At 34.6% G+C, this 22948-nt stretch overlaps 1 protein-coding gene across 4 annotated transcripts in view; it reads right to left on the bottom strand.

Moving 5' to 3' along the window:
* Positions 1 to 843: 843 nt before the first annotated feature.
* Positions 844 to 22948, bottom strand: part of LOC108200593 (serine/threonine-protein kinase TOR) — a 34675-nt gene continuing 12570 nt past the window's right edge. For all 4 annotated transcript variants that reach the window (XM_017368814.2, XM_064085693.1, XM_017368806.2 and 1 more), the window contains 36 exons: positions 22695 to 22857; positions 22465 to 22589; positions 22308 to 22360; positions 21622 to 21745; positions 21356 to 21541; positions 21000 to 21152; positions 20777 to 20929; positions 20472 to 20543; positions 20245 to 20379; positions 20067 to 20128; positions 19679 to 19776; positions 19061 to 19170; positions 18801 to 18974; positions 18643 to 18708; positions 16683 to 16751; positions 16469 to 16579; positions 14210 to 14350; positions 13992 to 14120; positions 13718 to 13877; positions 13419 to 13633; positions 11656 to 11862; positions 10379 to 10492; positions 10097 to 10300; positions 8888 to 8968; positions 8383 to 8457; positions 7780 to 7846; positions 7488 to 7648; positions 7155 to 7328; positions 6908 to 7036; positions 6741 to 6824; positions 3671 to 3732; positions 3522 to 3594; positions 3297 to 3431; positions 2181 to 2354; positions 1804 to 2069; positions 844 to 1258 (listed from right to left, as the gene is read on the bottom strand). In XM_017368814.2, the coding sequence (XP_017224303.1) occupies positions 1240 to 1258; positions 1804 to 2069; positions 2181 to 2354; positions 3297 to 3431; positions 3522 to 3594; positions 3671 to 3732; positions 6741 to 6824; positions 6908 to 7036; positions 7155 to 7328; positions 7488 to 7648; positions 7780 to 7846; positions 8383 to 8457; positions 8888 to 8968; positions 10097 to 10300; positions 10379 to 10492; positions 11656 to 11862; positions 13419 to 13633; positions 13718 to 13877; positions 13992 to 14120; positions 14210 to 14350; positions 16469 to 16579; positions 16683 to 16751; positions 18643 to 18708; positions 18801 to 18974; positions 19061 to 19170; positions 19679 to 19776; positions 20067 to 20128; positions 20245 to 20379; positions 20472 to 20543; positions 20777 to 20929; positions 21000 to 21152; positions 21356 to 21541; positions 21622 to 21745; positions 22308 to 22360; positions 22465 to 22589; positions 22695 to 22857 (4524 nt within the window). In that variant the 3' untranslated portion in view covers positions 844 to 1239. The remainder of the gene's footprint in view (positions 1259 to 1803; positions 2070 to 2180; positions 2355 to 3296; positions 3432 to 3521; positions 3595 to 3670; positions 3733 to 6740; positions 6825 to 6907; positions 7037 to 7154; positions 7329 to 7487; positions 7649 to 7779; positions 7847 to 8382; positions 8458 to 8887; positions 8969 to 10096; positions 10301 to 10378; positions 10493 to 11655; positions 11863 to 13418; positions 13634 to 13717; positions 13878 to 13991; positions 14121 to 14209; positions 14351 to 16468; positions 16580 to 16682; positions 16752 to 18642; positions 18709 to 18800; positions 18975 to 19060; positions 19171 to 19678; positions 19777 to 20066; positions 20129 to 20244; positions 20380 to 20471; positions 20544 to 20776; positions 20930 to 20999; positions 21153 to 21355; positions 21542 to 21621; positions 21746 to 22307; positions 22361 to 22464; positions 22590 to 22694; positions 22858 to 22948) is intronic.

Raw genomic sequence — 22948 nt, 5'->3', positions numbered from 1 at the left:
GCGTTCAACTATATTTTATATATTAAATCTAATAAAAATATGTATAAGAATGACTTGTCGACTTTTTACGACTAATCGATTCCAAAGTATCCCGGCGCCGAAGCTCGACCGGACGCCATAATAACCTTACCATCGATTTTTCTCGTTGACCATCCTTTCTTCTGGGACGGTTGGAAAAAATTTTGACTTTGCACCGAAGTTTAAGAAGTTTGTTAAAAAAATCAAGGAAGCACAAAAGGGGTTTAGTATTGGATAAATAACCAAAATGTTTTTAAAAATGGTGCTTTACAGTTTGTCACCGGAAATAATTTTTAATCTACTTTAAGATGTAATTTTCAGTTTTTTAAAATAATGAGTCATTGACTTATAATGTTTGGTTAAAACTTAGTCAATTTGACCAACAAAAATAGAAATGTGACAACTATTTTCGGACGGAGGGAGTATAAAAATAGGAAACACATGTCCAACCCCTGACAAGCCCCTCCCTGTAAGGGTATAAATAAACCACCCCTCAAGGCATATAATGAAACAGGGAACGAGGATGATAAAACCTAGGCAATTGACACTAATTCTACAAGAGATTGCCATGTGGAATCTTGAGTCCAATCTCTGTTAAACAGTTCAAACTTTTAAAGTTCATCAAAATTCAAAAAGCTACTTGAACTTTCATTAATAGCTCCGGATTTTCCAAGTGGAAGCAATAATCAGACCCCCACCATGAATGATCAAATTAATGTGCTACAGCCTACAGTTTCAACAGTGATCTCACCAAAACATCAAGGGTCAGTCTGTGTAAAAAAAAAGGTAGGTCAATCATCATTGCTTATTTGGAAAACAATACAATAAACACACAACACTTGTCAACCTTTCATATATAGATAAAGAGGATACTGTACAAAAGTGACTTGTAGCAGGTGATGTTCCCTGAATATAACAGAAAACATAGCTGCAAGCAGATTCGATATAATGGCCTGAAACTCTTAGAACTAACTGAACATGGGGTATCACTACCTAACAAACTGAATTTATATACATACTTAATCATCACCTCTTCCCTTGGCTTCTTCCTAGTACAGCTTGCCAACTGTCTGAGATGTACCTTTTCTGTTCCATGTCAACAATTTGATGGAATCATAGACCCTAATAATTATGCACTATATAATCTCTATACTAAGAACAACAAGGCTTCATGCTATGTACATTGTATATACAGAGAAAATTCCAAGACAACTCTCTCTTCTACCAAAATGGGCACCACCTGAAACAATAAAGATGTCTATGGTCAGTAAACACATACCTTTTTGTAATAAATGACAAGAACTTTCTGCAACATTTTGAATGTTGCCCAGCTACCTAAATTTCTTTGCATACATTAGTTAATTATGATATCTCCAACTTAAAAGGCAACAAAGTTGATAAGGACTCTTTTGAGGGGAAATGTATGAATTGGTTAAAAGTTTTAGGCCTGCTTATATATCTAATGGTGTCAACTTACTAGAAGTGTTGCACAAAATCCCTGAAGGTTGGAGGTTTCATTATCTTTTTAATCAGATTGATGAAACAAATAGTCTGGAGATTCCTATTGAGATCCCTTGGGTTTTGTTCAGCAATGTCACGGAAACTAAAGCAGAGAGTGTGACTATTACACAATACATATACGAGTAACAGTCCCAAAAAAATTTAGAAGGCATGTAGGACGCTGGAAGAGGGGTGCAACTGCATGATTCTTAAACATATATTCAAATTTATAGGTGCAGTGTGTAAGTGCAAAGAAACCAGAGCATAGCTAAACACAAAGCATACCCGACATAATTTTGACACAAATTTTCAGATGATGTGGCTTGCAAAATCAGCTTCTGAACTTGTAGTTTGACTGATAGTCCATGGTCAACTTCAGGGATATCACCAGCTATCAAGTTACTGTGGTCGAGTGTATGTGGTATAGAGTTAGCTGTCGCCAACGCAGATGTAGAAAAATCACGGCCTGTAAGTTTATGACTCATGCGAGCCATAACTACAACAGCACGCTCATTCAAAACCTCATTAGCATCACCTAGCTGATGAACAGCCTACGCAAAGACAAGAAATGATGAACTATTAGAATGCTTAAACTAAATATCTAAAAGTTATTTCGCAAAAAAAAAAAAAAAAAATCTAAAAGTTGAAAGTAAGGGATATACTTGAAGAAGTTCCCTCTCGCGAGCACCCCTTTGTGGTTGAAGCAGCTCTCGATTTGAAGCAGTTTCATCAATATTTACAACTGGGGGGACATGAGCACTTGTGAGAGTTGACATTTGCGGGACTTCATTAAAGTTGAAAAGACGCCAATTGATGAGGGGGTCATGGACAAAGGCCTACAAAAGAGATAAATAGCAACCTTTACCCCACAAAAAAATTTAACATATGAACTATTTAATCAGAATATACTAGTAAAAATCCAGGAGAGAAACTAGCATAGGGGCGGGGTGGTCGCAGGCACAGTTTTGCCGCTGGTGATCTTCGAAGATGAAGAAACAAAACTGAAAGATTCACCATCATGGCCTATCTTGGCCCACCCTAAATTGCGTGTTATTTAACAATAAATATTGATCATCTTAGTAAGAGACAGTATGTTTTGGTCCCTAATTGAAAGATAAAGGAAGAAGTTATACAGATGGATAAGATATGATATATACAGTGATCGATAGATATATTAAGCGATTAGTTGGATGGACTGGGCTTGCCTTATTTGGGCTCCAACATATAATTACCAACTTTCCTTCATTGATATATCCTTTGAATTCTTCTAGGTTTAAAATTTTTCCTATTTAAAATATATTTTATCAAATATTAACAAGCATAAACTCTCAAACCTAAGACCTAAAAAATTAACCTTGAACAGAAGTATTTGCATTTTAGCATATTTCCAATATTTTTGGTGATCAATTTTTTGATAAATAACTATAAAAAGGCAAATTGCATGGAAAAAAGTACGACCCGTTTTCACATATTAAAACTAGATTATAAATTTACTCGTATAAATTGATAATACAACTTTAAGATTATGAAACTAAAATATATACCATTCCCTTGACATGGTTATTTAAAATTCGTTTCTCATCTGGTAATAATGTTGGATAGAACCTAAAAAGTGCAAAATTTTAATAATACAGATTAGATAATAAACTATTATTAGATATCAAATTTCAGGTTCCACCACAACTGGAATAAGAGGTCAGATAAAATTAGTCCACACAGCTTTGCCAATAACTACCAAATACGAGAGTGGGAAGGAAAAATTAACAAAGAGACAATACCTCCATCATTGCCATTACACTATCTTTATTTGTTCTGAGAACTTGCATTACATTTTCACATGTTGAACGAAAATTACCCTCGATGCCACTAACTTCCATAGCTTTCACTAGCATTCTGGTTAGGCGAAATGGGACCTGCATTAATTAACATATAAAGGATTAATTAAAATTGTTATGCAATAAGGAAATGAAAAAGTTCCCTAGAAGATTCAAATAGCAGAATACCTTTTCAGGAAATTTCTCACGGTTCATTGAAGCTTCAAAGCAATCCCCAAAATCAATGTGCAATATCTTTCCGCTGCCAAATCATAGTGCATATGTAAGTACTTCAAAACTGTTGGTAACGTAATTAATCTCCTTCTCGTAAGTAGTACCTGGAACGATGAAGCATAAGATTGCTAGGGTGCCGGTCACCTAAACCAAGAAGGTACCCAACCTGAAACACCAAAATGAAAATTACAGAAATGCCCAATTAATAAGGGCATACTAGATGCCAATAAACATTCAGTGCTGGCAAAGCTCCGAAACAGGCCCCAGACAGGCTCTAGACATGCCCAAGAGCCCAAACTTGGCCCCACCTGCTACTGCTAGGCCCCATCCCAGCCCACCTCGGGTTCCACCCCCGGGCTCCACAACGCTTCCCATTCTCCTTAATAGCATTGGTTTCTATGTTAGTTTCAATATATATACATATATATAGGGTAGAACCGCGCTCAAGAGAGAACCCATCCTTAAAATGGAACCTTAGAACCACTAAGGCTATGCTGCAGAACTCAAAATTTTAAATAGATTTCCATGATCTAAATCTAAATACATGGTTTTTGCATTGTTGTGTGTTCAAAAATTTAAAAATATAATACATAGACACGACATTTTTTCCTGTGCAGTTCTGCTGCAGAACCCTAATTAATACTAGAAATAAGGCTAAGGGTTCTAAGGATTCTTAGGCCAAGGGTTCTAAAAGGAACATAACCCTATATATATGTGTATATATGTATGTATGTATGTATGTATATATATATGTATATATATGAAAAGACAATTTATCCAAAATTTGGACTATCATGTACTATCATCATTCATCAAAAAATCATCACCATTAAACTTATTTAAAATTGTTAGATACCGTTATATCTATATAACAATAATTTCATTGCTAAATAAAATTCTGGATTTACACCTTGTGAACTGAAATAATATTTAGGATTTATTCTCTAAAGTAAAGAAGGTATAATCTAGGTCTACGATATCGCTTTGTTAGATATCATTCAAATTTTATACTTGGTATATACAATTACGTAGACGATCTTATATTTAGGTCCCTGTGTCAAATTTATAATTCAATTCTTCGTAGTTAGTACATATAAATTTAAAAAAACAGTATAAACACATATACCCTGTCCATCCCAACAGATTGATTACGTTCACTGTTTGCACACATTTTGAGGCTCCTATAAAATATAATTCTATAACGTTGTTTCATTTTTTTTTTTGAATAAAAGTTTAAACACCAAACTTTTATTCAGAGGGAATAAATATTATGGAACTGTACTCTATAGGAGCCTCAAAATGCGTGCCAAAAAGTAATGTAACGAACCTACTAGGACAGAGGGAGTATTTATCAATATGTGATTGTCAGTTTAATTTTTGTGTGATATTGCACTAAAGCTTAAAAGAATCTAGGTTATGGAAAAGTGATTCATGTATTTTAGTTCTCACTCAATTAAATTGTTATTCGTTATTTTTAAGAAATCAAAAGTTCAATACATTTTTTTCCACTGGATATGAGAAGTATACGCAAAAATTAAATATAAAAGGAATACAAAATGGACACTTAACATTTAACTCTGGGAAGTGCCAAGTTAAAAGACAGCTTTCTGCAGAATAGTCAAGAAAAAAAAAAACGAATCTAATTCAGTTCAGCTTTATTTTGGTTTTGTGTAATAAAGTTTTTAATATAGATTTATGTATTTCTTTTAAAGATCTGATTCTCTGATGCAAGCGAAAAATGACAAAGGTAATAATGATAATTATCAATGAGTGAAAAGAAATAGTCAAGGCTAGATGTTGACAATTAACGGCCCTAAATTTGTAATGATCGAATAAAGTAAAAATTAATTATCTATTTGCCACAAACTTTTACATTATTAACTTCTGGGTTTAACGAGGAAGTCCTCTATGATTAGAGCAAATTTCAGTGTATATGTTAAGAGGGAAACCAGATTCTAATTCTACAATATATTCCTTTCTTACTATATCTTCTTACATATCATATGTGCTTTTTGAGTTAGATATTGATCAACTTGATCAAGAAAAGTCAAACAAATCAGATAAAGCAGAATGGAGGGAGAATTATCATTTAATTCTACAAGATCTGTACTTAATATTTTACTAAGAGATTAATAATGTATTTCAGAAATTACAAAACAATAAAATATTATTAATCTCATTATTCTAACAATCGACAATATCAAGGTCTAAGTTTCGAATATTAGCAGCTTAAAAGAGTAACATGTTAGTAATTGTATAGCTGTGACCTCTTAGTTAAGATCTAGATCAAGTTTGTTAAAAAAATTATTATAGAACATACAATTTATGAACTTATAAAAATAAGAAATTGATCTTATAAAACAAATATACAAAAAAAAACGTATATTAGCAAGTTTAAAACTTCAAATGAATCAGCATTGTGACATAATACTGCACTTAAACAACATTATATGTTATTAGCAAAAAAACTTAAATCTTATTTTACAGTAGCAGAAAATAATATCAACTTGCTTAAGCTTAGTAGTTGCATTCGTAATTATAGAAGCATAATATACATATTATATTCATAAATACCCAAAATTTACTTACTTATGTTGCAAAATTATAAATTTACGAGATTTACTAATATATATACGTTTTGCAACGTGTTCATTCAATGAAAAACAATCAAACATAATTTATGAAGAAATTTTCGGCAACTGAGATTTAATTTCAAAAATAATTCATATCGGGACTGTAATTCTAGAAAACAATAATTCTTGACTGGGTATTTTAACAATTGTGAACTTGTGTAAATATCTAAAGAAATAATTATAATTTATTTATTTAATAAGTACATTAGACGTTACATTTAAGATTGTGTAAAACAAAATTCCCAAAAAACTAATCATGAAAAGATAACAATCAATATAACGAATATATTAATTTAGTAGTTATAAGCTCTAAAAAGTACATATTCATGTTAAGTTCTTTAGGAAGCGTAGATTCATTATAATGATCCCAACTGCACCCTAAACTTTTGATTTTGCATGTATGAACTCTTTACTGTGCTCATCGAATAAGTGGTATGTTTAAATATTTTATAAACTCAACAGATGAAAGTGACCACGTACAGCCGTAGTAACTAGGCTGCCAAGAATATCCACATAATTACAAGAGAAATTTAACACATACCATGCTCATTACGGCCAAACTTCTGGTATAGTTCGTTCTTCTGTCTAACCAGACCTCCGAAGTGCGGCTCTTTAACCAAAGAACCTAAAAGGACCACCCAGATTAATTCTACAAAAATTCCAATACTGAAAGGCAAAACTCGAGATAAAACCCCACCAATTGCATACCCTTGCCAAATCATTGCCTTCAGTATTTTGAAGAGCATACTCGAACACCTCTACTTTGGATATAAGTGGCAAATGATCATAGTCCGGAGCAAAACCAAGCATCAATTTATGTTCTTGATTAAGTGTGATCTACAAAATTATAAAATAAATCATAATGTATGTATAAAACTACGGGGAAAGAGAGATACGTAGTGTGTGTGTGTGTGTGGGGGGGGGGGGGGGGGGGGGTGAATAAACTTTAATAAACCTTTCGGGCATCTCTGTACTCCCTGATAAGATGGTGAAGGGTATCACAATTCGGCACCCATCCTATCAACCCACTATTAGGCGATAATGGAATGACAGCATATCGTTCAATGGAAAGATCCTTCTCTGAAGTTTTTCTAGAATTCTCCAAAAGTGTGTTCACCAAACCAAAAAGCTGGTAAATACATCAAAGTTAGATACAAATTTGCAGCAACCAAATAAATTTACTTGTAATATACACACTGCATAAGAAACTTATTGGAGATATAATAACATCAAGCGCTATCTATCATCCACTGGTGTAAGATGAACAAGAAGTTACAGTAACTATTACTTGCATGACACGTTCATCTTGGCGTAAATCTTCATGTCCTTTCAGCAAGAAAGCATAATCATCTCCATCACTTCCATGTATCGTCAATTTTCTAGGGCGTTGCTTGGATGTAATAACAACAAGTTGAGGTGCAAATGATGCAATTGTAACCACGGGTGAATCTGCAAAATATAAGTTCACAATATGTGATTCAGAAATGAGGTACATCTAAAGGTTGAATAAGCAGAAAGTCTTTATTAATTTTTTCCAAAATCTGTGTAGGGAAAAAAATTGGATGATATCTTGATCTCACCTGCTTTATAGGTTCCAGGAACAGCCAGCTCCAAATCACGGCATTCTAACAACTCCGGGGAAACAGACTAATTTGGTGCACACAACAAATACCAGGATTGAAAATAAATAAATAAATAAATAAATATACTCCCTCCGTCCCAGTCATTTGTATACAAATGGCTGGGACACGGAGACCAAGAAAATGGGTAAGAAATGAGTAAAGTTGGATGAAAAGTGGGTATAGTGGTGGGACCCATTTATATTTAATAATAAATTTGAGATGGTGGAGGAAAGTAGTGGGTGTAATAGTGTTTATATTATTATAGAATGGAGATAGTGGAAGAAAGTATTGGTGTAATGATGTTTTATATTATAAAAATTTACTACTTTTGGAATGTATACAATTGAATGGACGTCCCAAAAAGGAAACTGTATACAATTCATTGGGACGGAGGGAGTATATATATATATATATATATATATATATATATATATATATATATATATATATATATATATATATATATATATATATATATATATATATATATATATATATAAATAGAGATATATATATGTATATATATATGGTCTTTTAAGAAAAGGGTAAGCATGGCTTTACCTGTAGGTCCAGTGTGGTAAGAGTTGTAAGTTGCTTATCAATTCGTCTAAAGACGTGATAATAGAGATCCCAAGCCTGATCAAGCAAACTTTATTTGTAAAACCAGTGGTTTGAAGGATGTAAACTAATACAATGCAGAAGTAATGGCAAAACCATTATTTTCACATAATCAGGTCAACCAAAGTGTTAGTGAGGAAACCAGTAATAAAGATTACAGCAAAATTTAATGCAGAAGCAATCGATTCATGTGCCTTTTAAACAGCATTAAGCAAAATAATCGCTGCTAAACAAGCACCCAATGCACATCTAAGATAGGTATTTTGATTACCATTATCACCTTGATATCCTAAACAAAGTCCAAAGTGTGGTCCTCTAAGCTTTAAAATATAAGAACTCATTAATTAGGCAATTAAAAGAAATTCTGATGCTATCTTATGATGATTGATATAAAGTGCAAACTATTTCAGTAACATGAGAGAGAGAGAGAGAGAGAGAGAGATGGCACCTGAGTGAGTTCAGCATCTTTGCCTGTCGTCTTATACTTTATGCAGCATTCATATGCTTCCAGCAATTCATGGCGATATGTCTAATAAAGTACAAATTGTGGATGATGGACATTATTAGTTAGGAAGTAGATGCAACACCTAGGTAATTGCACAATAAAGCCAAGCACTGAAAAGTATAAAGTGGTTTAACTTCTCGAAATTTAGATTTGGCTCTTGAGTGATGAGAGTTGTAGTTGAAATGTGAACTACAAAACAGCATTTGCTTGATTATTAACAAGTTGAATATTTCAGCCAATTATTTTAATTCTAAATCACTTCCCTTCATTCACACCATATTGTCCAAATTGTGACACATACAATAATACAGTCATTATATCTTGCCTAGGTTGTAACGTTGTATTATGCTGACCCTATCCCACAAACACAATCACAAAAAGTCGTCTCAAATTTAGAGGGCAGATACTAGTATTCAAAAAGTAAAATTTGAAACATGTGATTTAATCAAATTGACAACTAAAGTTGAATGTGCCAATGTACAAATACAATATGGGGGGTTGAACCTTTTATTGGTAACACAAGGAGACTTCAAAGACTAAACACAATAGGGGAATTCAAAAAAAAAAAAAATGATGTCAATGTGTTGAGCAGAGAGTCAGACTGTGAGAGCAGTCAACCGGATTGGAAATCTAGTAATATTATATGCATCTTGCTCTGAGTAAGATGCATAAAAGCACAACGGACAAGTTTTAATAATAATAAACTGATTGGGCCCACAACATCCGTACACCTTTCTAATCTATTATAAATTTATAATTGTTAAATAATAAGTCGTCCCTCCACTGTACCACTTTTTCCTTTTCTGGACCTCCAAACCCCACCCAAATGTAAATAATTGGGTAGGACGAAGAGAGTAAATCTTACAGTATCAAACATTTTAGAGGATGAATGAGTTGCAAAGAGCCCCTTTGGCCCTCTCTTTATCTCCTCGCACTTTCCAACAAAACAGAAATCGATAAATGTCTGTTTCATCCCACTTTGACGCCCAATCGCCCATTATTATTACTTTTACCACACGTGATTGTCAATGGGGTTGAACATTTACTTGTCTGCTACTATAGATGACCGCAACTAAGATGTTAAAAAATTTGTTCTTTTGTTTTAAATTTTAAATAAATAACAAAGAGGTAGCTTCGTGAAAGCGTAACAACCTGAATAAAAGATTTCTCTTTTGCAGTGGCATTGTTCCGCAACACACCTTCCTCAAGCATTTCATGCAATGGCTCTAAGACCTTCAACATTCCCTCAATATTGTGTTCACCAAAATATAAACGACTAGCTTCTTCCAGTGCTTCATGCCACATTTCATGCCAAAGTATTGCAACTCTAATTAACTCCTTTGATACAAGTTGTGCCTTCACAATCAAAATTGACCAGTCAAGATATATGCAGCAAGGATTAAAAGTTGCATAACTATCACTATTTTTCTTCACCTGGTCCACCAGTACACCACTATGTTGCCTAACTTTATCAACCACTTCTTCGGCAGCAGCTCTTCGTAAAGTGCTAATTGATTTGCACGCCACAAGCAGAGGATACATGAGAGCCTGAAAGGCGATTTAGTTAGAACGTACAGATCATAATAAGGCAATTAGAGTACAAATGCTGGTCCAACTAACAGTCTAACAAGCTACACATCAGAAAGCATTTGAATATATTTTCAAACAACAAGAACAAAAGAGGACTTAAAAGATCAAATGATAAGAGCTAGTGCATACAAGATACAGGCATGACTGCTAGAGCCTATATACCAGACGCTCAGTTAATCACATTCTACCAAAAAAAATGTTCAATTGTATAACATTAGAAGTACAACTCAACCATTAAGATTAATCAAACATTCTAATATTCTATCAATATTCTTTTTTATTTCTTATATTATAAGTAGGGATGGAGGCAGCCCTAACCTATTCCCTACAGATTCTTATACACCTTCAAGGCACATAATTTTTCACAATTTTATTCTAGGCCCCAAGGACAAAAGATTAAAGACTAGATATTGATACATATTCAAATATGTAACTTTTGAATATGTAACTGTGAAATCTTAGAATTTCTAATATAGCATACATAATGCTCTCGACTGTAAGTTCCAACAATTCAGTTCCAGAAGCAAGTATGTCAGTATTTTCAAAGCCAAATGTAAATGTGAGAAGATCGAAAACACATACCCTAAGTCTACTAATAGTTTGATATATAAAAACACAAATACCATACTCTAGGATCTTTTCTTGCCTTCGCGTTGAATATAAAAAGTCCAGTAACCAATACAACAATTTAACTGACAAAGAAAGTACTAATCATTGATAAAGTAGAACCGAGGAGAAACACAACCCATAACCCCTGTTCACGTCCCCTTAGAAACTAAAATAAAATAAATATATATATACATATATACATATATATATATATATATATATATATGCATATGTCTCTATTTTGTTCATATACCATAGAAGCCTTTAAGCTTTATTAAATTTATTACTTATGTTCGCCAAAAACCGAAGCATGGAGTGATGGAGATAAGAAAAAAAAGGAAAAAAGTTGCTCTATAAGGAAAAAAAAGTAATGAATATATGAAAAAAAAAGGTGTTTTTATTGGGAGATAATACTCATTGACAAAAAGAAGGCACAAAAAAAAAAAGGAATCTACTGATTCATATGGCGCACAATAAAACAATGATTTTTGTAAAAGGGGTCTAAATCAAACCTGGGGATGATTTTGCCCAATCCGTACTAATAGAGACTGTATCAATTCTCTGACAGCATGATTATTGGAGTGTATTCTAGCAATTATCTGTGGCAACACAACCAACCATGTGTTGATATTTACATGGGTGAAACCTTTTTGAAGAGCCAGTTGAACCTCTTGGGTAGCTCCATGGTTGAACCATAAGGTTAAAAGACGGAGTATATCCTGAAAAGAGAAAGATACATTGGTTCAATAAGAAACTATCATGGTTAAATTAGTTGCGCCAAGCAACATTAACATGTCAGAACACACATTTATATCTTCAGAATAAAGTGCAACTAACAGGCCAATTTTTTTTATGCATTAACAACTTTACTGTGAACCGAGGCAGGTTATAGAGTACATATTTATACGTGCACATATATATATATATATATATAAAAGGAAATAAGAATCTAAACTCACCAAGTGAGTAAAGTATATTAACAAGGGCACAGTCATAAAGGTTTATAGGGTCATGTTCCTCTTAGAACCCTTAGCCTAAGAACCCTTAGAACCTTCTAGTATTAATAAGGGTTCTGCAGCAGAACTGCACAAGCAAAAAAGTGTCGTGTTTATGTATTATATTTTAAAATTATTTTTGAACACACATAACGATGCAAAAACATGTATTTAGATTTAGATCCTGAAAATCTATTTAAAATTTAGTATTCTACAGCAGAACCTTAGTGGTTCTATGGTTCTATATTAAGGATTGGTTCTCTCTTGAGCGCGACCCTAGGTTTATATTCATAAATTGTTTTTCAAGTACAAATCTAAACAGAGATGAAAGTATATACTACGTGCACTGTAGGGGTGGCAATATTGGACCCGACCCGACAACCCGACACGAATTCGACCCGCAAAATACGAATTCGGGTTGGGGGTTTTCGGGTTCGGGTCGAATTCGGGTTGACCCAAAACCAACCCAGAAAAATCGGGTCATTTTCGGGTTGAATTCGGGTTACCCGAAATTGACCCGAAAATTAATATATAATATAAATATTATATATATTTATATTATTTTTATAAAATTTATTAGTTAAATTTAATATAAAATTATTTAATTTAATATAAAATTATTTAATTTAATAAAAATTAATTTATTTGGATTAAAATAATATTTATTTATTATTTAAAAAATATTTTTATTAATAAATATTAATTTTCGGGTCGGGTTCGGGTTGGGTAAATTTTTTGACCCGCAGCTGTCAACCCGACCCGAACCCGACCCGAAACCCGAAATTGCCAGCCCTAGTGCACTGGACAAAATTTTTCTACAGAACCGGCCGAAGACAGTAAGATGAAGAGTTTCAGTTGTAAACAGAAGGAATTATACCTAATCAATAGTACTGTGAACACATTGAAACCACAATATTAAGTTTTTTTGTAGAAATGTGTGTCGAAAATGAAGTTTGCTAGACAAAAGTAACCAAAATATTGCCACATAGAACAACTGAACAAGTTCTTCACTCTCCAGCATGCCATGTCTACTTGATTTTATCTTTAAAATGCTATACAATTGACCACAACACTTTTGCTATTCCATATGCTCAAGGCGTTCAAACCTAGAGGAAATGCTTCAAAGACACTAATTTTGACAGGACCAGGAATTAGACAGGTGTATTTAATGAACGTGGTAAAGTTAAAATAGACAGAAACAGAAAAGACGATCACAAAAACATAGATAAAAAAGTTCTGCAAGAGCTACAGTGCTCAAAGCTTAACATGTTACTAGTCACCTGTAAACTGTCATCAACTCCTTTAGCATGTGCTGCACAGGCTATAGAGTGAAAATATCCAGTGACGGCAGCGACGACAAACTGCCCGGTAACATTAGAAAGTCCTCTTGTAGTGTAATGTGACATTACTGCTGTATTAAAGAGTGCCCATGTATGCCATGCTTTTGCCCACTTGGTAGCACAATGAGTGGCATTCCTGAATGCAGTGAGGATATCTATGGACATCGGGGAACAAGCTTAAAAAAACACAGAAAATCAAGTTATTGATAGTAAAAAAAAAAAGGCACAAGCTAGGCCACCTTGTATAGAGTCATCATCTAAACCAGGAGAAAGTGCCCACTGCCAAGTTCCAAGTTTCAGATATACACGGGCAATTAGTGGTTCACTAGTAACGCCGATCATATTATTCACGGTAGCTGGTTGGAGACTAGGTGTACTTGAAAGCTCCAGTGCTAAATCCTAATATAGGATCATATTTCCGAACATTATAACAAATGAGTAATAGACCATACCAAACCGTAAAAATTACTTGAGAGTCATGTTACTTCCATGACATTAAGAACAGTTGTGTACCTTTAGCCTATAAAAGGCTTCCTTGCGCTTATGGTCATCTCCAACTGACCATTGGTACTCCAAGTAAGCTAACATCACTTGAGGAGGTCCATAATAGCGTGCATTTTCAGGAGTTGTTTCAGGGTCAAACTATACAAACAATAACATCAAGGGCTATAAAACTAACTTCATAAACCAACATGAGCTTCTGATAGACCTCACAGACATGTCTTGCTCACCTGTAGAAGTTTAACTAAAGTTGACCTTGCTTGACTAATTCTCCCACTTTTTCGGCAAAGTGAAACAAACTTGAGCCAAGTTTCACTGTCTTCTATAGGAGGTAGTACCAGTGCCCTAACTGCTAAAAGTGCTTGCCAAACCTACAGATCAATTTATTACGAGTAATCAAGTGTCAGATTGGCAATGAAGGGATGCATACATGTCAACAGAACACTCACGTCCATATGACTGAATAAACCACAAGAATGTGCAACGAACATTTAAATGAGCACACATATGAATGCTGCACTACCATAGTTAAATTTGTCTTTATTGATATTCTACTGATACAGTGTTAACAAAACAAGCAGTATAGTAAATATCTTCAAACTTACATAACTCCAAAACAAGCAAAGCTCAAGCAGAGGAATTAGCTGCACAGGTTACGTAGAGAAGCAACATGTCAATCAGGGAAAACCATATACAGATTATGTCAGCCTTTAAAATGTTTCTGATCACTTATCACCATTTTCCTTCAAATGCTTAATCCAGCATTATATTTATTAAGAGTCATTATGCCAGAAATTTGCTTAACTAACTATATATCAATTTTCTTGAAGTCACAAGTTTAACTTTTTAGATAAAACTTCAATCAACTACTTCAATCTGAGCTATAGCCATTCTATCACTTGGTTAAGAAAATGAAAATGATTGATAGTCACACTCACTGACTGCTCTGTTTAAAATGGGCGGGCTAAGGTGCTCAACAAGGCAAATATGCATGCCTTAAAGCATAATACTAAGACCAAGACATTTCCCCACTCTAATATGCATATAATTATATACACACCATTGTTCTCTAGTATATTAATGGAAAAATTCAAATATTAATATATTGGGGTCATGTTCAAGAGAGAACCATTAGAGAGAGAACCAAAGAACCCTTACCTTATTAGGTAGGGTTCTGCAGCAGAACATAAGTATTAGTTAGGGTTCTGCAGCAGAACTTCACATGCAAAAAAATGTCAAAATCTATGTATTATATTATAAAATTATTTTTGATAGATCCTAAAAATCTATTTAAAATTTAGGGTTCTGCAGCAGAACCTTAGTGGTTCTATGGTTCTATTTTAAGGACTGGTTCTCTCTTGAGCGCGACCCTAATATATTGATCTGTAATATATCTCTGTTGTATTGTATAATATTCCCTCTACAACTAAGGCAAGTTCTATTATTTAAATTGTAACAAACTACATTGCACTGATCTCAGATGATCAGCGCTAACTTCCTCAATTCTACAATTGGGTAACAGTGTACTCTGCATCAATTTCCTCTTTTTAACAAAAATTGAGGTCATTATATACCTCATTCAACTCCTTATTTATTCCAAAGCAGATCTCTGAAATGAACCATATATCTTCTTAAAATGGCCCTTTTTATCCAATCAGATACCTAATATATTAAACCTACTGAGCACGATTGGATAGCCCAGTGGTTAAGGGTTTATCCTCTGTCGTCCCAGGTCATGGGTTCGACTCTGGCTCACCACGAGAATATCTTAGAACAGATACTCACTTTGTAAGGCTATAAGCCATATTAGTCAAAAAAAAAAAAAATATATTAAACCTACTTCTGACCTATTTACCAACTACGTCATGCTACATAGGACATCAACTCATTCAGATTTTCTGGATAAAGGCTAAAGATTCTACAACAAATCGCAGCTAACGTGTATTTCAAACTCTTTAGTAACATCATTGCATATTTCCTATCCTATCACTAAATATTCTGTTGAAGAGGATAGCATCTCCCTATCAAAGGGAAAGATACTTGAGAGACTAGTTAACGGAAGAGCAGCTAACAAAAGAAGGCAGTATTGAGCTGATTGATTGTTTGATTGTTCAGAGGATGCAGAACACCTTCGCTCATCTCAATACAACCATATTCCTGGAGAGAAGTCCTCATACTACTACCAAAAAGCAGAAGAATTCCATCCAGAATCTACTTTTTCACATTGTGTCATGCTTAAACTCACTATTCTCCTCAACAGAAAAATATTAAACACAGCCTTCCAACTTATAGTGCAGATTTGGACCATGTACTCTGGAAAATATCTAAAAAATAGACATTCTAATGATATTATGCGAATAACAAGTAACTAAGGCTCGAAAGTTATGGCATTACATTTCATACAACTCTTTTCTTAAAGGATAATCTACTTCTTCAAAACATTCTTCTTGACTTGTACCAAAAACTAGCAAAGAGCCAATAGTATTTACCTCAACATTTCGTTTTGCGCCTTTTATGCGCTCGTTCCACATATTACGAATAAGGGCCCGGCGTCCTTCAGCAACTGGGTTTCCCACCGGAAGAGTACAGTAATCAATAACCTTTTGCAATCATAAATACACATATACATTAACTCCCTGCTGTCACATACTTGCTTAAAGAAATGTGTTTAAAAACCAAGTTCAGAAAAATGTGTGTTGTTACCTCTTCAAGTTCTGACAGCTGCTGAACACGAACCATATTACTGTATGCCCGTTCATAGCTCTCTAATACCTAGCATAGGTAAATAATGATAAGTGACGAAATACTAACCATCCACATTGCACATCCAGTTCTAAGGTTAACTTGAGATAATATACAATAGATTTGTGGATACAAACGATAACTAAATATTAAATTTCCTAAAAAGAAGAATAAAGGAGCGACCTTCCATAACATCTAGCAACAAACATATCTTTCACCCAATACTAGTATCCATAAATCAATTTAAAAACTATAAGAATCACTAATGAAATAGCATATGGAAACTCCGGGAATCCCAGGTTAAGTCACCGACTGCATTTTTCAGTTTCATGTATCTTCTAACACAATTACTTATATAATGGTCATGTCTTGTCTTAATGTTTGCACGGTAACGATTAATAGAAGGCACTTTCATCTTATCAATTTTGATTTTTGAGAGCTAGTCAATATGCATATTACAGTTGAATTTCCACATGTCCATTTTTGGAGAAGAGTTCACAAAACTAGTGTCTTATTTTGTATTACGAGTCTATACAAAAAACTGAAATTTGAGATGTTAATAACTGTGCAGAGCTTTAGAGAAAAATCTGGTGACATCACAACATATAATTAACTGATTAGAGATACCGGTAACCGGGAAAATTGCACTTGTGATAAAAATCATGCATCTCACTGTTCTCTGAGAACAGAATCAATCTCTGTAAACAGGGCTGAAGAGGATTAAATAGAGGGTAATTGATCAACATAAAACTCTCACTTACATCTTTGACACACACACACACACATGATATATAATAAAGTAGCACATCTTTAGCTGCTTAGTCTTTTTAATCTTTCTAGGAGGCAATTATAAGAGGTTTCCAGGTGAAACACACTTGGATAAGTTTATAAATACTATCATGATTTCTACACCACATATTTTCTCATCCATTTCAAAATCAACTTCACTAAAATTATGCATAATGAAATCCATCTTGGGCTTCCTTTTGCCTTGGCAAGCAAAACTACACCAATGCTTTCTTGTTGAACCGCATGCGGTCAAGATTTTAAGCTTCAGGTATGCTCTTAAATATGGTCAAAGTGTAAAAACTACAACAGAAGATATGGGGATAGGGGAGAGGAATATGTATTATAAATAATAGGGGGTATAGACCAGCTAGTTCAACACAGAGCATCATTAAGTAGCCCCAGAAAACACTTATATATACATAGCATCAGAAAGGCTATTCCTTGTACAAGTGAGTGAACATAGGACAGTATATGATGCGCACAAAATGCATGTGTACAGTATACGAAACGCAAAAAATGTATGTGTACAGGATACAAACACAGAGATAGGGGTATTTGGTTCATGGTATTTCAGTCCTGTAGTGGAAAATGAAAATCTGGATGTTATTTTCCATGTGTTAGAGTTTGTTGAGGGATTAATTTGGTTGGAATGAGTACCTCATTGTCATGAATTTCGTGACGTACTCTTGACTTTACTAAATGAGATACCAGATCATTCGATTCACATTCGCATCAACAATCTTACCCCTCATGTTATCTTAGCTACACAACCTTGAGAAGAAACAAGTGAACTTTAACCCTATTTAAGTAGGAAAAATACAATCAACACTGCCTATGGCCTATATAAGTTAAGTGGGTCAGATAAAAGTAAAATAGTAATTGTCTAACGAGAGCGTCTCACTAGATTAATTTGTAGTTTTCGATCTTAATTATTAAATAGCACCGAGTAAATGATCATCTCAATACACATGACAAACCGAGTTAATAAAGCTCTTCAATTTAGCAAATGCTGCAATGACAATATAACTCCAAGACCTCAGAATGGTAAGTAGATCAACAGAAGAACAGTTAAAGATGTGAAGGCTTTAAACAGATTTTCATATTCGTCCAACTGCATATATAAGAAACTAACCAAAGCAGCAAGCTCAGTGGCTAAACATTTCCTTGCTCTCTCAACATATTCACGAGCCTCGTCATACTGTAAAAAAAAAGTGAAAGCTAGATCAAATCTTATAAAGATAAAACTAGAAGTTGATTCACATTGGGGAATCATAAACAAAAATATGATACCTTCCCACGACGAACTAACAGAACAGCCCTAAAAAATGTGCCATTACTACCTCCATCACCAGTAGCAGCAGTATTTCCCAACACCCTAAGTTTAGTTTCATCACCATCATCCAGTCGAGAAACATATTCAGCCATCTTATCCCACTCGCCCATGTTCCAGGCAGCGTGTGCAGCCTAGGATATTCAGATTACAAAATAAACGTGTTAACGAAAGCAGAAGTCTATTATTTAAAGAAATGTTATGTCATAAAATTAATAACCATAGGTGCCATCTCTAGTCGAGCAGCTGGTTCAGCAGGTGTCCAGTATTCCTTGCACAAATTGTTAAGTTCCTCCCAACGAGCCAATGCAGCAAGACAACGCATCCGTCCTGCAAGAAGAACAAAGAAGAAACATCGATTTTCAATGTATGCTAGTATAAGCGAACCATCATTATAAAGCAGCTTAATCTTTGCTCAGATCTCGGTGTATGTAGTCAAAAGAATACTCTCTAATAGAAGTACCAACAACTAACTTCATGACAAGTTTGACTGGACATAACATCAGTTTAAAGGTGATCCACCAACTAAATTACTGTTTAAATTACATGTAAATCGAATCAGTTACAAACAGCAATGTCACCATTAGTCTAAAACCCTACTTAATACTTATAGCATAAATCACCAAAATCTCCAGAGACTTATTTTAAGGTAAAAGCAACATAAAAACGATTGAATCATTGGCAATATTTGTTTATTTGACCATTACATGCCAAATTGTTGTGGAATACTACATTCTTCCAGAATCGTAATAGCAAGTTATGATTGCTCACTGCACACTGAACAGTTATTCACAATAAAGTACGAAACCCGATTGACCATAGTAATACTAACACATACCTAGTGTGGCGTCCAGAACAAGATGAGGATTAGATGACTGAGTGGCTTTTGCTGTATATGCCTTGAGGGCATCGTCCCATCGTTGCAATTTCTCATACCTTCGAGTGAGTAAAATAATATCAGAAAACTTAATATTTGGCAACATCATAATGGCAAAAGTGCAGAACTGACAATCATTAAACACCCCAGCCCAGCCCATTGAACTTATTATATATAGAAAAAGAGACTGCAAATCATAATGTACAGGACAATAAATACACCAAAATGATCGAACTGCGGCAATAGTACGATGCCATTAACCACATCCAACCCCCCCCCCCCCCCCAAGGGCCCCAACCCACCCCGACACATATTCATACACACTTAGACAAGAAGATTTTAATGTTACCATGACTCTTTAAGTTGTACATCCAAGTTTTGCTGAGCGTAAGTTAATATCCCAACTGCAGCCTGAACCCAAAAACATAGATTAATAAATTGTTGCATTTACTCAAAATTAACAATAGTATAACAGACGGTGGAAGCAATGCTTGAACAGAGAGAACTTCAAATTTGAAATCAGACACCTCATGCTGATGCAACTGGTTATTTATATGAATCAAAGCTTCAACTACAGCAACAGGGTTTGCATCCATCCTGTTTGTGCGTGCACCTTCGAATTCCATTTCTTTATAATGCAAAGCCTTGGCGAAAGCTCGACACTGAAACATGAGTTTAACAGGTCAAAAACAATGCTGAAAGACACTGCAAATAGTTTTAGTATAATCAATTAAACTAGTTCCAAAAGTAGCACCTTCTCAGCAAGAGCACCAAGTAATCGGATGTCTATAGGAAGGGGTCTCTCATCATGCTCCATGAACTCAGCCTAAGAAAAAATTATTTCACTAGCTAATCAGTAAAACAATGTGGAGGTACACATACAGATATAGTATTCAGATTTTAGAAAGGATAAGAGCAACATCACTTCTTCAATAAGTTCAAGCAATTTGAGCCGTATGAAAGTGTAACATTGCAATATGCTTCCCTCATGCCCATTATAACAGTTCCATTATATACTAGTATATTTTTGGCACCAAGATATATAATATATAGGCTTACCAAGTTTAGGAGGGTAGCTAGAATATCAGGAGGAATATTAGGAGAAGAAAATGCCATCTCCAGGCTCCGAACTAGTTGTCTCTGACTAGCATCTTTTAACTGTGACCAGCAGCTAACAAAACCAGCAGCAAACAGCTCTCGTCCAACAAAAGGCTGCAAAATCTCATGTTATGTATCATGATTCAACATGTAAACAAACTATACTTCAGTCAATTAGTAATACCTGTAATTGAGCAAGCCTTGCACGGGTCCGTAGAGCCGGTGAGGGGGATTCCTTTAGAAGCTCAATGCTAAAATGTCTCATCCACTCTGCCCAATCTTCTTTTGTACTGCGCTGAGAGGCCTCCCCCGCAGTTCGTAATTTACCCTCATTAACCTAAATTAAAGTTTAGTTTAGCTATAATAAATCAACCCACCTTCATAATTAATAATGAAAAGAACAAAAATGAGAGTGTTCAAGATTCTCATTTCCATTCCCTCTCTAGTAGGCAAATGCAATGCAGACTGTTTTGGTTACGTCATTCCCCACCAATTAACCATCCAAAATGAATAACAAAACCTTTAAGAAGAGAAGAGTACCTGGTGACTTTTGAGCTGTCTCTGCATATCCAGTTTATCTTCTTTTGGATCATTCTCCACGTCACTAAGTGGATCACTAATAACCTCAATAGGAGGTCGTCGATTATATCTCTGGGAAGCTGTACTTCCTAAAATTAGTGGCTCGCGTCTTTGCAAGCGTCCTTCAATTTCTTCGAATTCCTTATGCTGGAAAGAGATTTTCGCTTATGTCAGTAATTACAAGAAGCGCATGTTCAAATAGCATGTATGTTGAAAAAGAAGATTACTCGCAACCGATGTCTCAGTAAGATTTTGTGAATTGATGGAATGAAAATGGTGAAGTCCTCTCCAAGGGCATGAGCAAGAAAACAAAGTGCATCAACTGCATCCTTGCGGAGCTCATCACTTCTCCTGTATATAGAAAGACTTTATTTGACTCGAGCATTGACAAGATATCCAGTCCATTTTAGGGTTGCTTGCACTAATAATTCCCTATACTGCTGGCATTACAAATGATCAATATTTTTGTCCTTTAGACCCCAAAAGTTACATTGTAAAGGGAAGCATGATGAATGCCAAAAACTTTAAAAAGTAAAATCGGGAAGGAAAAAAAGAGGCAAATCCTTTTGTTTATTCTACTACTATATTTTATAATAGTCCTAGTGAGTAGTGATAAATTAATCCAAAATACTTATATAATTAGGAATCACAACCAAACTCTATTCCCGAATGATAACATGAAATATATAAAAAGACATTATTTTAATTCCATGATCCACATCGACCCCAATATAGATTAGGTATTTGAAGGCTGAAGCTACACTTGTTAGATCTATGTATTCACATGTTCACATAACTTCAGCACTGTGCAAATGTGGGGGGAGCCGAGGGACTCGGGGAGTGTTTGCGTAGAACATGAAAACATGGTACAAAAGTATGTAAAATGGATGACTAACAAAATGAGAACACAGACCCATCCAAAACAAGCTTCAGATGATGCACAAGAGCTGATATATGACCTGTGACCTGTTAATAAACACAAGTAATAACATGCAATTTAGTTATTACTATAGTGACACACATATTCCAGTCAACACTTACTCTTAAAGATGTTTACAGTTAATGCACACCTGCACCCGGGGGATCAGTCTTGTCAAAGTTTTGATAGCTGAACGCTTTATTTCCACGGAAGCATCCACTTTGAACAAACGTATAAGTGCAGGCAGAAGTAGATGCATATGTTCATCCAATGTCCCTGTAGTACTAACATGTACTCAGGTTCCTCCATAGTCATATATATTCAATTATAAACAAGACGCACTGGACCTTGTTAAATAAATCAAAAACAAACAGAACTGACCACCAAATACTTCAAGGGTATGAAGTATGTCAGGAACATAAGTGTAATCATTGCAACGTTCAGCATCACTCAAAACTTGAATACAGCATGGAAGAATAACAGGAAGATACATTCGAAATTCATCATTAAGCGCCAAGCAAAGTTGTTCAACTAAATGCAGAGTCTGAGATCATAGACCAAAGTACCAAACAGATTATTCAAAAAATGTGTGAGTATGAAAACGACATAACAGTATTTGAATGAAGCCATGCTTA

This window comes from Daucus carota, chromosome 1 (genome assembly GCF_001625215.2).
Source record: "Daucus carota subsp. sativus chromosome 1, DH1 v3.0, whole genome shotgun sequence".
NCBI lineage: Eukaryota > Viridiplantae > Streptophyta > Magnoliopsida > Apiales > Apiaceae > Daucus > Daucus carota.
This window is presented reverse-complemented; position numbering and strand designations above follow the sequence as displayed.